Genomic DNA, 14,539 nt, shown 5'->3' with positions numbered 1-14,539 from the left:
TGTCTATCTGTATGTCATATTATATGTTATGATGAATAGAAAATGGGGGACCCTGATGTAAACAAGACGAAAGTCTTTCTCTGGTCTACATCCCCTTGTATTGTACCCATTCTGCAATCTGTTAATAAAGTTGTCAATCAATCAATCAAGCTGTTTGGAAGAGAAGTGCTGCTCCGTGTCGTCCTGTTCAACTCCTCCTCGCCTCTCTGGTCAGCCAGGTCCTCCTCTCCCTCCTCTCCCTCCTCTTCCTCCTCTTCCTCCTCTCCCTCCTCTCCCTCAGACAGAAGTGCAGGTCACTGAAGATAGACGCCTCTCCTCATCACCATGCAGTAAGTTAAGTTCCAAACGGGACCAGAAGATGCGAGGAACGCTATATTATAGTTGACGTTTGTCATTCGATCACATAATTTGGGTAATTTTTACTCTCAGCCAAAACAAAAGTGTGAGGAGGATATGAAATCACCACGGCAGCTGAACTAAAGAGGCTGATGTGCCTGAGAGGTGATTAACCTGCTGCTGATCTCAGAGCTCCAGGGCGCTGGACGCGCCGCCTCTCAACAACAACAACAACAAGATGGGGAGACGGTTCTCTCTCTGCGCGGTGCTGTGCTGCTGCTGCGCGCTGCTTGCGTCGTGGTGCTCCGCTGCGCCCCAGGACCGGGCTGCCGTGCGACCTGGACCCGGACCGGAGGAGCACGAGCACCGGGCTGCCGTGCGACCTGGACCCGGACCGGAGGAGCACCCGGCTGCCGTGCGACCTGGACCCGGACCGGAGGAGCACGAGCACCGGGCTGCCGTGCGACCTGGACCCGGACCGGAGGAGCACCCGGCTGCCGTGCGACCTGGACCCGGACCGGAGGAGCACCGGGCTGCCGTGCGACCTGGACCCGGACCGGAGGAGCACCGGGCTGCCGTGCGACCTGGACCCGGACCGGAGGAGCACCGGGCTGCCGTGCGACCGGGACCCGGACCGGAGGAGCACCGGGCTGTGCTGCAAACTGGACCTGGATCAGATAACGAGGTTGAACAAAACGGCATTCTACAGGAGGAGATAGCGGGCCATCATGATAATATTCTCTCTCAGGTATTATAGGCAAAAATAAAGATTAGACTCGCTTATTTCATAAACGCATTCAATTCTATACTTAAAAAAAAAATAAAAAATTATCACACATTCACTGTATCTGATGATGTTCGTGGTGTAAACTGCGTCTCTTCTCTTATAGCTGCTGGGTGATTATGACAAAGTGAAAGCGCTCTCGGAAGGCTCTGACTGTCGCTGTAAATGTGTTGTCAGACCCCTGAGCCGGAGCGCGTGCCGGCGGCTCGAGGAGGGCAGAGGCACCGCGCAGGACGTGTACACCGTGGAGACCATCACCTCGGGACCAGGGTGCAAGTGCGCCTGCATCGCCCCTCCGTCCGCGGTCAACCCGTGTGAGGGCGAATACAGACTAAAGAGACTCATGGAGGCCGGGAAAGAGAATGTAAAGGTGAAGCGACATACATGTCTCCCCCCCCCTGCATACTACACAGTTTCCAGTCCCCATGGTGGCCACTGCATGGTCAGTACAGGGTCATACAGTATATCCCCTGCCCTGACCTGAAGGCCACAGGCCAGTGTGGTGGGATTAACAGGTGCTCTCTTCTTATTCATCTGGATGTGCATTCACAAGTATGGATGGGATGGGGTTACTTTGTTCATATCTTAAATGGCTAAAGTTTAAACCCTCTTGACAGAATCTCTGATCCTTCTAGCTCTCCTCCGTCCTGGAGCTGCTGGAAGGGTCCTTCTATGGCCTGGATCTGCTGAAGCTGCACTCCATCACCACTAAGCTCCTGGATCGCGTGGACCACATTGAACGGGTAAGAGGGGATCCTTTGAGAGGACATGACCCACTTCACACATTATTCTGTGTAAAATACCCACAGTGGGTATATATGCATGGTACCCACTTCACCAAAATCATTGCAGATTTATTTTGCACCTAATCTCACACACACACACATCCAAAAACACATTTTGCATACATTTATTTAGTTTTTATTTAGTTTCACCGTTAAATTGAGAGTAGGCATGAGTCTGAATAATATATGTCCACCAGTGATGTCATCAGGGACATTGAATCCTTGTGTTGTGTTAATTACAGCTCCATTAACAAGTATTCAATGACCCTGATGATGACATCACTGGTGGCCATATTCAAACTAATTTACTCTCAACAACTGTCAAACTAAATTAATGTGTGCAAAACTGTTTAGAGTTTTTGTACGTGTGTCAGATTATCTGCAAAATAAATCAGCATTGTTTTTTGTGTGCAAAGTGCCCCTTTATTATAGCATTTTGGGTATTTTAATAATCTGTTATATTATTACAGTTAGCAGGTGATGATCACATCCTAATGACATGAAACTGAGAACTGGCCCGGTTGAATCCTTAAGCCTATACTGTGTTTACGCAGTAGAATGGATTCATATTGGCCTTTTAACTGTAAGTAGAATTTGCTTCACTCAAGTGGGTAATTGCTACCCGTGGGTCTAATGAAACACTCTCACTGCATGGACAATTACCCCGTTTTATTAGTGCTTCAATTATACTGACTTCCAGAGGCGACATGGAAGCTGTGTCCAGACTGTCCTTCACTTGTGAGGATTCAGATCTGCCTGCAGCATTATAGTTGAATGATCAGCTGGATAGTGTAGAGTCAGACCTTCTGTACGGTATAGATATCGTAGCCATTCTCTGGTCATGCTTCCCTACACAAATGCTGTATAGGGTGAACTGGGGTAAGATTTTGTTAAGCTTGTTGACACATTACCTTCTAGGGGAGCATCTCATCAAACTTGAAACTGGTGCTGAATGGTATAGTAAAACAAAATGTATGCTATTTTCTAGATCCAGAAACATAGATTATAATTGTTTATATGTATCTAAATGGATCCACTATTGAGAGAGTCACTGAATATAAATATGTTGGGCATGATTTGGCTTGATAAAAAAGTACTTTTAAATAGCAAAAAAGGTTATTTTACAGAAACAAATCCAGCTTCCCTATAATATATGCTTTGCAGAAAGAGGATTGTTGAAGCAGTCTTTATGTCAGTTTTGGATTATGGTGATGTCATATATAGAAATGCTGCCCCTTCCACCCTTTACCCCTATACAGTCTATCAATCTGCTCTTTTACCCCTAGACACAGTCTATCATTCTGCTCTTAGATTCATAACTGGTGATGGTTACAGCACTCATCATTCTGCTCTTAGATTCATAACTGGTGATGGTTACAGCACTCATCATTCTGCTCTTAGATTCATAACTGGTGATAGTTACAGCACTCATCATTCTGCTCTTAGATTCATAACTGGTGATCGTTACAGCACTCATCATTGCATCATGTATGATAAGGTGGGTTGGTCTTCTCCATTAGAGGTGAAATAGACATTGGTATCTGTTTATCTTTAAGGCCATTGATGGAAAATGTACGCCATATATCACAATGATGCTAGATTGGAATTATGGTCCTTATCTGACCCGCTCAAAGGATTGGTTTATACTCAAGGTCCCACGAGTTCAATCTGAACATGGTAAATCTGCCTTTTATTTTGATGCACCAGTTTTCATGGAATGATCTTCAACTCACACAAAAAATCAATACACTATCCAATTTAAAATGGAAAACATGATCACAAACCTCCCTACCTCAGTATGTAACTGTTTTTAATTAAAAACATGATCACAAACCTCCCTACCTCAGTATGTAACTGTAACTGTTTTTAATTAAAAACATGATCACAAACCTCCCTACCTCAGTATGTACTGTAACTGTTTTTAATTAAAACATGATCACAAAGTAACTGTTTTTAATTAAAACATGATCACAAACCTCCCTACCTCAGTATGTAACTGTTTTTAATTTAAAACATGATCACAAACCTCCCTACAGTATGTAACCGTTTTTAATTAGATCTTTCTTTCCTCTTTTCACTTGTGTTTTTGTCCTATTTATGCAAATGTATTTGGTAATTTTTTTTTAATATGTATTCTGAATAGTTTGAATTTTATTTATTTATATATATATATTTTTTATTGATCTTTTTCCCTCTCCTTTTTCCTCCGTTTTTCTCCCATCCCAATGTTGGTCGTTATGCCAATTCCCAATCCCCTTCCTGGTCGCTGCGCACCTACCCCCCACAGTCGGTCTGGGAGAGTGGAGGCTATCACGTGCTTCCTCCGACACATGTGTAGCCAATCAACCGCTTCTTTTCACCTGGCAGCGCGGACTCTCACTGAGAGGGTGTAACGTGTGGAAGGATCACACTACCCCCCTTAGGTCCTATCCTCGCTGAGCAGGCGCCCTGACCGAACTGTAGGAGTCGCTGTTTACAATGACCAGGACCCACCCACCAGCTTTCCCACCCTCTAACACTGCCAATTGTGTTAGTACGACGGCCGGCCAAGCCGGAAGCAACGCCGAGAGCTGGGCTCGATACCAGTATCTCCTGCGTTGGTGGCGAGCGCCTTGCTCACTGCGCCACCCGGCCGCCCAATAGTTTGAACTTGTAATAAGTTGACGGCATTGCAAATGAGGGTAAAACCTCAATGTCCATTTAGAGAATAAATAAAGGTTTCTTTCAATCAATCAATCAATCAATCAATCAATCAATCAATCAATCAATCAATCAATCAATATATTCCCCCTTTACAACCTTTTATATTTAGTTTCATAATAACAAAGTTCTCTTATGATATAATTACCTTTGAAATGTGTTTACTTAATTAAGCATGCTTCTTGTGTACATATTATATGAATAAAAATTATATGTATTTTAATAGCAAAGATGTTTTTAAAGGGGAACTATCTTATAAATGGCCTTTTTGAGTGTTTAGCATTGTTTCCTAGCTATATGAACTTATATTAATATGATCTATGTCTCAAAATTCTCATATTGGCGCATTCTTCCAATTCTCCTCTCACAATATTCACCCTCACTGAACTGAGTCGTTTGAAAATGTGCCTATATGTGATGTCATATAGTCACTGCTGCATGTTAATGTTGGGACGTTCCGCAGTGGTTTAGGTGGCACCTGCAGCCCAGACTCAAAACAGCTCGAGATCTTGAGGTAGAAAAATGCTGTTTTTGAGGACTTGATTAGAAATACAAAACAATGAATAAAAAAAATATATATATTACAGAGGTGTTCCATAGACTCACAGGAATTGTGTAAAAGTGCCCAAATAGTGAAAGAAATAGTAAAATAGTTCCCCTTTAAGGGCGGCATATTAGCCCAGTTTAAATATTAGGTTTTCACTGATGCTACTTTGTCAGGGTTTACAGTAAACCAACTGTAAACACTAATATGACGTGTCGGCCAATGGGGCTGAACCATTTGGAAAAGAATATCTGATTGCAATACATTTGACAGATTTGGCCATTTCTGTATAATTCACACATTAGAGGGAATACTAATTTTTGTGTGATTCTCATTTTCACGGAAAAACATTAGAATCATGGTGTGATTTTTTTCAGGGTGAAAAGGGCATTGAATCGAGTCTCTCTGGTTGGATGAGTTCTGACGTGTTACACATGCCCCTCGTTATTGCATTACATGATTACACTATTGGGGACATTCGATACTGATTACCCTATTCTAGCCTGGTGTCAATCCAATATCCCATATGGTTATTATCGGTGCATCTCTGCTGAATATCAATACGAATGAATGCATATCAAAACCAATCAAAATCATCCTTATAATGAGGTCTAATCATAACATTGGTTTGTTTCCCCCGTGGATCTTTGCAGGCCGTGTCTGGAAACCACACAAAGGATGAAGCACGGCCCCAGACAAGCCCCATTGTCCAGATGGAGAGCCCGCCCACCTCTTCTCCCCACCTGCAGCTGGAGAAGAGGAAGAGTCTAAGCGACCTGAGTGACAGGGCAGCAGCCTATCAAAACCCAGAAGTGAGTTAGACCTGGTGGGATTAAGGTCCATGTACACAGCACACACAACAAATACATAGTTATGAAAGTTTTGCATAATTTCGTAGACAGGGGGGGGGGGGGGGGGGTGCTATTCATCCATCACTGTACTCCCTCCTTAAAAAAAGAAATGTTTGCACCTCATCCTGTTTCATTGTGTGGACACTGAGATATATGCACTGTAAAAAAGAAGACTGTAAAAAAACGGTAAATGTCTGGCAGCAACAGTTGCCAAATACTTACTGTCAAATTACAGTAAAATCAAATACATTTACAGATTTTACAGATTATTATTATTATAATTTTTTTAATTTACTGTATTTGTATGGCATTTACTCTTAAAGTAGAAAAACAAAAGTAATCTGTAAAATAATACATATATTTTCTTTTTTACAGTGTACCGTAATATCCCTGTCATGTTGTGTAGCGTCAACACCAAATGAAGAGTGATGTGCTCTTTCCATATCTCTGCTGTCGGATCACATTACTGTATATTCTATGTATGTCACGGGATGAGACATGACATCACGACAGGGTTAGATTCCTACAGCCCCCCTCCCTCCTCTTCGCAGGCGTTATATAACCCAGACGAAGGCTATTCCAGCCAAAACCTGTTGATTCTAAAGTAATCTCTGGATTTGTATCACCTCGTATCTGTGTCTCAATGAACCCATTGGCTTTAGAGCGCAGAACCAAGGCACGGTACAGTGATTTAAGTGGTACTGGTCGGTCCAGAGGACCTCTCTCACACCAGAGTGGACCTCAGAGGAGCTACGCCTCTCACACTGTTTCAGTCCAGCAGGGACGAGGGGCGGATCTGAACTCAAGAGTGTTTCCAAGTGTTAACATTCTCATCCTCACTTCTCAATCCAAAATCTTGTAATTGCCAAAACAATGAAAAATAATAAGAAGAACATTTTTCAAAAGAAGCCAAGCAGAACAAATGTGTGTAAAAAAAGAAAAGGTTTGAAAACAAGGCAGAACAAACGTGTAAAAAAGAAAAGGTTTGAAAACAAGGCAGAACAAACGTGTAAAAAAAGAAAAGGTTTGAAAACAAGGCAGAACAAACGTGTAAAAAAAGAAAAGGTTTGAAAACAAGGCAGAACAAACGTGTAAAAAAAGAAAAGGTTTGAAAACAAGGCAGAACAAACGTGTAAAAAATAAATAAATAAATGGTTTGAAAACAAGGCAGTCAAAAATACAACGCTTTGAAAACAAGGCCGACCCGATGTATAAACTGTGTTTACCAAAAGACACGCATGTTGATGAGAATACCGCATAGTTTATTTGTTCAGCTAGTGAAAGTTGTCTTTCTCATCCGTCCGCTGCTAGGAGAGATACGAGGAGAGGTTTGTTGGGGGCCTGGCGTCGTCCTTGGTGAGGGATGATGCTCCTGTCCAGACCAGCCCGGTGACCACTGAGAGGACCAGCCCGGTGACCACTGAGAGGACCAGCCCGGTGACCACTGGGAGGACCAGCCAGGTGACCACTGAGAGGACCAGCCAGGTGACCACTGGGAGGACCAGCCAGGTGACCACTGAGAGGGAGGCGTCCCAGGTGGTGAAGAGGGGTCCCAACGGGATGGTCATCAGAGGAATGACTTTTTACAAGTCTGACACCGATCCCATGGTGGCTGATGATGGGGAACCCGGGGAGAATTGTAAGTTGTGACTGAGGTTTATCTGTCAGGGTGCTCAATGTTCTTACATTTAGTCATTTAACTGACCCTTTTATACAAAGCATCTTACAAGTTCTGTACAAGAAGTCAGCAGGAAGTTTCCTGGGATTACACAGAATTACTCTAAAACTATACTCATATTCACCACGGTATAAAACGGGAATGTATGGATGAACAAATTATTTCTTTTTCACAAATTGAACGATAGATACTCGATGTCAAATGGGCAATAGTTTTATATCCATAGCTATGATATTTAATATAGTTTATAATATAATATAATAATAATTTTAGCTTTTTTATTTTTTACTTGCCACCGTCACCTACCCATGACCCCACTTTGGGTCGCGACCCGTAGTTTGAGAACCGCTGATCTAGAAGAACTCCTTCTGTTTGTGTAGCAGATATTCCTACTGGCTGTGTGTCTTTACTTCACCATCATTTCATCTCTTGTTAAAATGTGTGATGGGGTTTCTTTTTCCTCCTCTCAGTTTTTGAGTACCATGGGTTCAGTGGCGACAGCCCCATCAACCTCCTGATCGAAGAGCACCTCCTCCAACACAGACACCCTCCTCCTCCCAGGACCAGGGTGAGGGCGGCGGGACCGAGAGCACCTCGACCAAAGGCTGTGAGCCCTGTGGATGTTGCCAAGAACACAGAGCAATCAGTTCATCAAACAGAACCTGTAGGTGTTTCCATTAATGAGGGTGTGCCTGCAGATATGAAGACCACCCCATCTTTAAAGACCACCCCATCTATGAAGACCACCCCATCCACAACTGTCACAGAGAGACCATCCACAATGAGAACTGTCACAGAGGGACCATCCACAATGAGAACTGTCACAGAGAGACCATCCACAATGAGAACTGTCACAGAGACACCATCCACAATGAGAACTGTCACAGAGAGACCATCCATGATGAGAACTGTCACAGAGGGACCATCCACAATGAGAACTCTCACAGAGAGACCATCCACAATGAGAACTGTCACAGAGAGACCATCCACAATGAGAACTCTCACAGAGAGACCATCCACAATGAGAACTCTCACAGAGAGACCATCCACAATGAGAACTCTCACAGAGAGACCATCCACAATGAAAACTCTCACAGAGAGACCATCCACAATGAGAACTCTCACAGAGGGACCATCCACAACTGTCACAGAGACACCATCCACAATGAGAACTGTCACAGAGAGACCATCCACAATGAGAACTGTCACAGAGAGACCATCCACAATGAGAACTGTCACAGAGAGACCATCCACAATGAGAACTGTCACAGAGAGACCATCCACAATGAGAACTGTCACAGAGACACCATCCACAATGAGAACTGTCACAGAGACACCATCCACAATGAGAACTGTCATGGAGGGACCATCCACAATGAGAACTGTCACAGAGACACCATCCACAATGAGAACTGTCACAGAGGGACCATCCACAATGAGAACTGTCACAGAGACACCATCCACAATGAGAACTCTCACAGAGAGACCATCCACAATGAGAACTGTCATGGAGGGACCATCCACAATGAGAACTGTCACAGAGAGATCATCCACAATCATGCAGGTGGCCAAGAACACAGATACTAATTCAACTCAAATGCAGATCACTGATCACATCATCCCCATGCTGATCAAATCCACCACCTCCCCAAGACTCACCACAATACAGCCAATGGAAATGGCTACCAAGGAGACCCTGACATCATTCAAAACCCCAAACGCACCCCTCGCTGTGACGGGCACTTCAACTGTCGAGTCACTAAAGACCATGGAAGTGAAAGACGACATTGCTAGCAGTACTACATCTAAACCTAGCACTCAAGGAGAGCACCTGACCACGGAGGCTTCAGCTCCGACCACAGTGGCCCCTACCACCATGGCAACAGATGCCGTCACAACAAGCTCAGCATCTGACATCACCTCAACAACCACGTCCACTGAGGCCGCCGCCGCCACCACCACCACCACCGCTGAGGCCGCCGCCGCCACCACCGCCGCCGCCACCACCACCACCACCGCTGAGACGGCAGCAATAACAGAACGAACTGAATCTACCTCCTCCTCCTCTACCATGTCTCCTACCACACATAGACAGACCACCTTGTTCACCTCTACACCACGCCTGACCACGTCAACAGCTGCTTCCACCACCACCACCACCACCACGAAGACTGCACCAGTCAAACGCAAGTACAGCATCAGTTGGGAGGAGGAGGAGCAGGAGGAGAGACCACTAAGACCAGAGGAACCAATGAAGAACTTTGAAGAACCATCTCCAAGAAAGCCTGGTAGGTTAATATCGGTAACATTATTCGTCAGCGGTAAGAGAGTAAAACACTTTTAAATAAAGAAGGTAGGGCTGTCCCCGACTAAGGATTTGGATAGTCGACTATGATTGGCAAAAATGTGCCGTTAGTCGACAAAAAAAAGAAAAAAAAAGAAAGTATAATATATATATATATATTTTTTTATCATTCCATTTGGGCTGTGGGGGGTGCTTAATGTCTGAAGGAGTCGACTGAAGGCTTCTTATTCTCTGCAAAAGCATGCAATTGGTCCACTGATGGATACATCTTGATATTTGTCTAGTGTGTTCATTAGACGGGTGAAATCCTCTTTCAGTGCCTCTGTGCCTGTTTTCTTAGGCAGTTAGCCTCTGGTATGCGTGCCATTAGCGTTAGCCACGCTTCTAGGCCTCTTTTCTTTTGGAAAGAATGATAAAAATATATATATATTTTTTTGTATTCGACTAAGAGGTTGGCAGTCGACTACGGCTCCTTTCGACCGATTAGTCGACTAATAGGGGTCAGCCCTAAAAGAAGGCTTATGTTTCATATTGGATATATATTCAAAAGCATATTAAATCTTTTCTCATGACCGACTGGATGTTTTTCAGGGGAATGTAAGGACACCCTGGCAACGATCTCGGAGCCAGTGACCCACAACACCTATGGCAGAAAAGAGGGCGCGTGGATGAAGGATCCACAGGCCAGTAATGACAAAATCTACGTCACAAACTACTACTATGGAAATAACCTGCTGGAGTTTCGCAACATGGAGGTTTTCAAACAAGGTAGGAGCCAGTCGTCTCAGCGGCCATCGATGTACGTAAACACAAGTTTGTTGAATCTGGTGCGGCTGGGTGGTGCAGCGGACATTGCGCTCGTCACCAACGCAAGAGACACTGGGTTCGAATCCGGCTGTCGGCATTGCCTCCGGCTTGGGCCGGCCGTCATACTAACTCAATTGGCAGAGTTAGCGGGTGGGAAGTCGAAGGGTGGTAGTCTGGTCGTTGTGAACAGCGACTCCTACAGGTCGGTTGGGGCGCCTGCACAGCAAAGTCAGGAAAATGGCGGGGGCAGTGTGAGCCTCCCACACGTTACACCTCGCCAAATGAGAGTCCGCGCTGGCAGGTGAAAAGATGCGACAGGCTGCCTCCACATGAATCGGAGGGGACATGTGATGCAAGGCTTCTATCCTCCCTACAACCGGCCAGTGGGGGGCATATGCGAGCAACAATCAGGACAGGGGAGGGAGAATTGGCACGAGAGGTAAATTGGGATGGGAGAAAAATCACAGAAAAAGGAGAAAAAGTACAGGTAGATCATTTTTTTTTAAAAGTTTGTTGAATCTGCGTTTCGTTCTAGTTTGAATGAATCCTATGCACTTGTGGGGGTCGCCAGCGGCTCAGGAGGTAGAGCGGTCGTCTGGTAATCAGAAGGTTGCCGGTTCGATTCCCGGGCAGCGTGTCGATGTGTCCTTGAGCAAGACACTTATAACCCCCTAGCTGCTCCTGATGGGCAGGTTGGCACCTTGCATGGTCGCCTCTGCCGTCGGTGTGTGAATGTGTGAGTGAATGTGAGGAACAACATTTTTTAAAGCGCGTTGGATAAAAGCTGTTATATAATAAATGCACCATTTACCATTTTTACTTGTATCCTTCAGGCCGTTTCACCAAATCCTACAAACTGCCGTACAGCTGGATGGGCACGGGTCACGTGGTGTACGGCGGGGCCTTCTACTACAACCGCGCCTTCTCCCGGGACATCATCAAGTTCGACCTGCGCCTGCGCCACGTGTCGGCCTGGACCATGCTGCACGACGTGGTGGTGGAGGAGGTCTCGTCTCCGAGCCAGTGGCCGGGACACTCCAGCCTGGAGTTCGCGGTGGACGAGAGCGGCCTGTGGGTCATCTACCCGGCGCTGGACGACGAGGGTTTCATGGAGGAGGTGGTGGTTCTGACTCGGCTGGACCCTTCGGACCTGAGCATGGCGAGGGAGACCACGTGGAGGACCGCGCTCCGGCGCAATCACTACGGCAACTGCTTCATCGTCTGCGGCGTCCTGTATGCTGTCGACAGCTACAGCGGGAGAGACACGAACCTGGCGTACGCCTTCGACACGCACACCAACACTCAGATGGTTCCCAGAATGCCCTTCACCAACAACTATACCTACACCACACAAATTGACTACAACCCCAAGGAGGGTCTCTTGTATGCATGGGACAACGGGCACCAGGTCACGTACGACATCAAGTTTGCCTACGCAGAAGACGCCCTGTAGAAACTAGCTGAACAGCAAAGTACGTTCATTCCGAGGCAATACAGTACATTCTTTTTCCCCACGCCTTGGCTGCATAAAATTTAGAAAATCAAATATATTTTTTTACATATCTTGTTTTAAGCCTGTGTGGGGTGTGAGGTCACCACTGAGGTTAAGGTAACGGTTAGATTTATAAACAACTTCTTTTGGTGAAAACAAGGACGAGGTCCAGCATTGCTGATTGGCCAAACTCACCGATCAGGATGTGAAAAAAAGAAGAAAAAAAATGAAACGAGATGCTTCTATGAGTTGAAGTGGATTGTAGACCAGTCCACATACCCGTTAGTGTAACACGATGAAGCACACTTTATAAAGCCAATTATCTGGCAAGGGAAATACATTTGGGTTGTATTTTATTCTTAACCTCGTCAAGAAAACGTGCGATTCTGCACCTGAAATAAAGGAAAAGGTGATAGTTACGTGAAACAGGTTTCAGTCAACACACCATGCATGTTGTACTGTATATATTGTATTTTGTAATATACATCCTTGTAAGATACATGAATGTAGCATCCAGCTGTTAGGTCCACAACAAGACTTGGGTCAGAGAAAGCTTTGCATATTTTACATCTGAAAACAATTCAAATCTTTTCCGTTTTATACACATTATCTTTGTATTGCATTTCTCTTTGCATTGTTGCAGCAGCATCGGTTCTTCTGTGGTAACGTTGCAAATAGCTCTCGACCTTCGTCTCGTGACGCAGCACTTACTCTCTCCATATCAGATTGTATCGTTTCAAACGGACCGCAATAAATGTCTGAGAATGCTAACTGAAAATGTCTTTGTTTTGTTCACGGTTGAAGCCAAAGCAGCTATAATTACCTCCTGCGCGTTGTAATCCAACCTCGAGTCCGTCGAGAGGGAAGGCAACCCGATATACACGAGGACAAAAAGACTTGAAAAGACCCACAAGTGTAGAAATGACAAGGATCATTCCACCCTGTAATTAACTCCGTTACCCAAATCAAAGTTACTGTGGCACAAAACACCCAGGAGAGCGCTCGCAAACCATCGTAAATATCTCCCGTTTCTAGGGGTGTAAATATTTGACCCCACAACGATTCCATTACGATTCTTCAGGCAACGATTCAATGCATCATGAAATCTCTTCATTTGACCACGATTCGATTCGATGCGATTTGATACATTTTCGATCAGTTAATTCCCCAAAAGATTTTGAATAAACAAATGTGGCTGGGGGAACTGATTCACTCAGCATGAATGAACTATAGGAGTATAGGTCAATAAAAAAATCAACCAAGTTTTATTTATTTTTTTATTAAAAAAAAAATCTAATAGATTCTAACATTTTCAAATCGATGCAGTTGAATCGTCACCTTAGGATCGATGCATTGCGATTAGGAATGCTCAATATTGGCTTTTTTACCGATACCGATATACCGATATTGTCCAACTCTTAATTTCTGATACCGATACCAACCGATACCGATATATGCAGGGTCCCCCCCCCCCCCCCAAAAAACGGAACAATTTCAGGTAATTAACATTACATATCTCGTCGTGTAATTAACACAACATTATGCATACTTTGACAATAAATCAAATAATAATTAGTTCTTACTTGCTTGCCTGGGTAAATAAAGGTTAAAAAATAAAAAATAATTCATTTTTTTTAAACCGATAACGATATTTTCCGATATCAAATTTGTATGCCAATATCGGCCGATAATATCGGACATCCCTAATTGCGATGCATCGATTCATTGTTACACTCCTACTCGTTTCACAAATGAAATGTCTCAAGTCACTGCTGGGACTCCCCCTGCGTCGCCAAGGCAAGACATACAGGCAGGTTCAAAGTAAAATCCAGTGTTTTATTAACATTTGATATCGTAATACAAAAAAACAACTTTACATTGACGTATTAATTGCATTCTGCCTTTATCCCCGAATAGTCGTGGGATAGAGTGGACATGTTGGGGGGGAAATACAATAAACGAAATAAAAAAGCACACAAGAGCTTACACCATCGCACTGTGGCGATTATGCTTTTCAATTACAAACGGAATTGGCCGTGTTGATAGTTGGTAGTCTACACCCTCCCCAGACCGACAGTAGGGCAGCATGTGGTAGTCTACACCCTCCCCAGATCGACAGTAGGGCAGCATGTGGTAGTCTACACCCTCCCCAGACCGACAGTAGGGCAGCATGTGGTAGTCTACACCTCCCCAGACCGACAGTAGGGCAGCATGTGGTAGTCTACACCCTCCCCAGACCGACAGTAGGGCAGCATGT

At 44.7% G+C, this 14,539-nt stretch overlaps 1 protein-coding gene across 1 annotated transcript; it reads left to right on the top strand.

Annotated features, from left to right (window-relative positions):
* Window positions 1-297: 297 nt before the first annotated feature.
* Window positions 298-13,047, top strand: olfml2ba (olfactomedin-like 2Ba). Its single transcript, XM_084310684.1, has 8 exons — window positions 298-1,084; window positions 1,227-1,490; window positions 1,756-1,863; window positions 5,803-5,961; window positions 7,312-7,639; window positions 8,149-9,966; window positions 10,575-10,751; window positions 11,624-13,047. Exons 1-8 carry the CDS (start codon window positions 575-577, stop codon window positions 12,241-12,243), a joined length of 3,984 nt encoding a protein of 1,327 aa, XP_084166810.1. The 5' UTR covers window positions 298-574; the 3' UTR covers window positions 12,244-13,047.
* Window positions 13,048-14,539: the final 1,492 nt, after the last annotated feature.

This window comes from Notolepis coatsorum, assembly GCF_963971535.1.
Source record: "Notolepis coatsorum genome assembly, chromosome: 3".
Classification (NCBI taxonomy): domain Eukaryota; kingdom Metazoa; phylum Chordata; class Actinopteri; order Aulopiformes; family Paralepididae; genus Notolepis; species Notolepis coatsorum.
The sequence above is the reverse complement of the archived record's forward strand: the minus strand, read 5'-3'. Positions and strand labels throughout refer to the sequence as shown.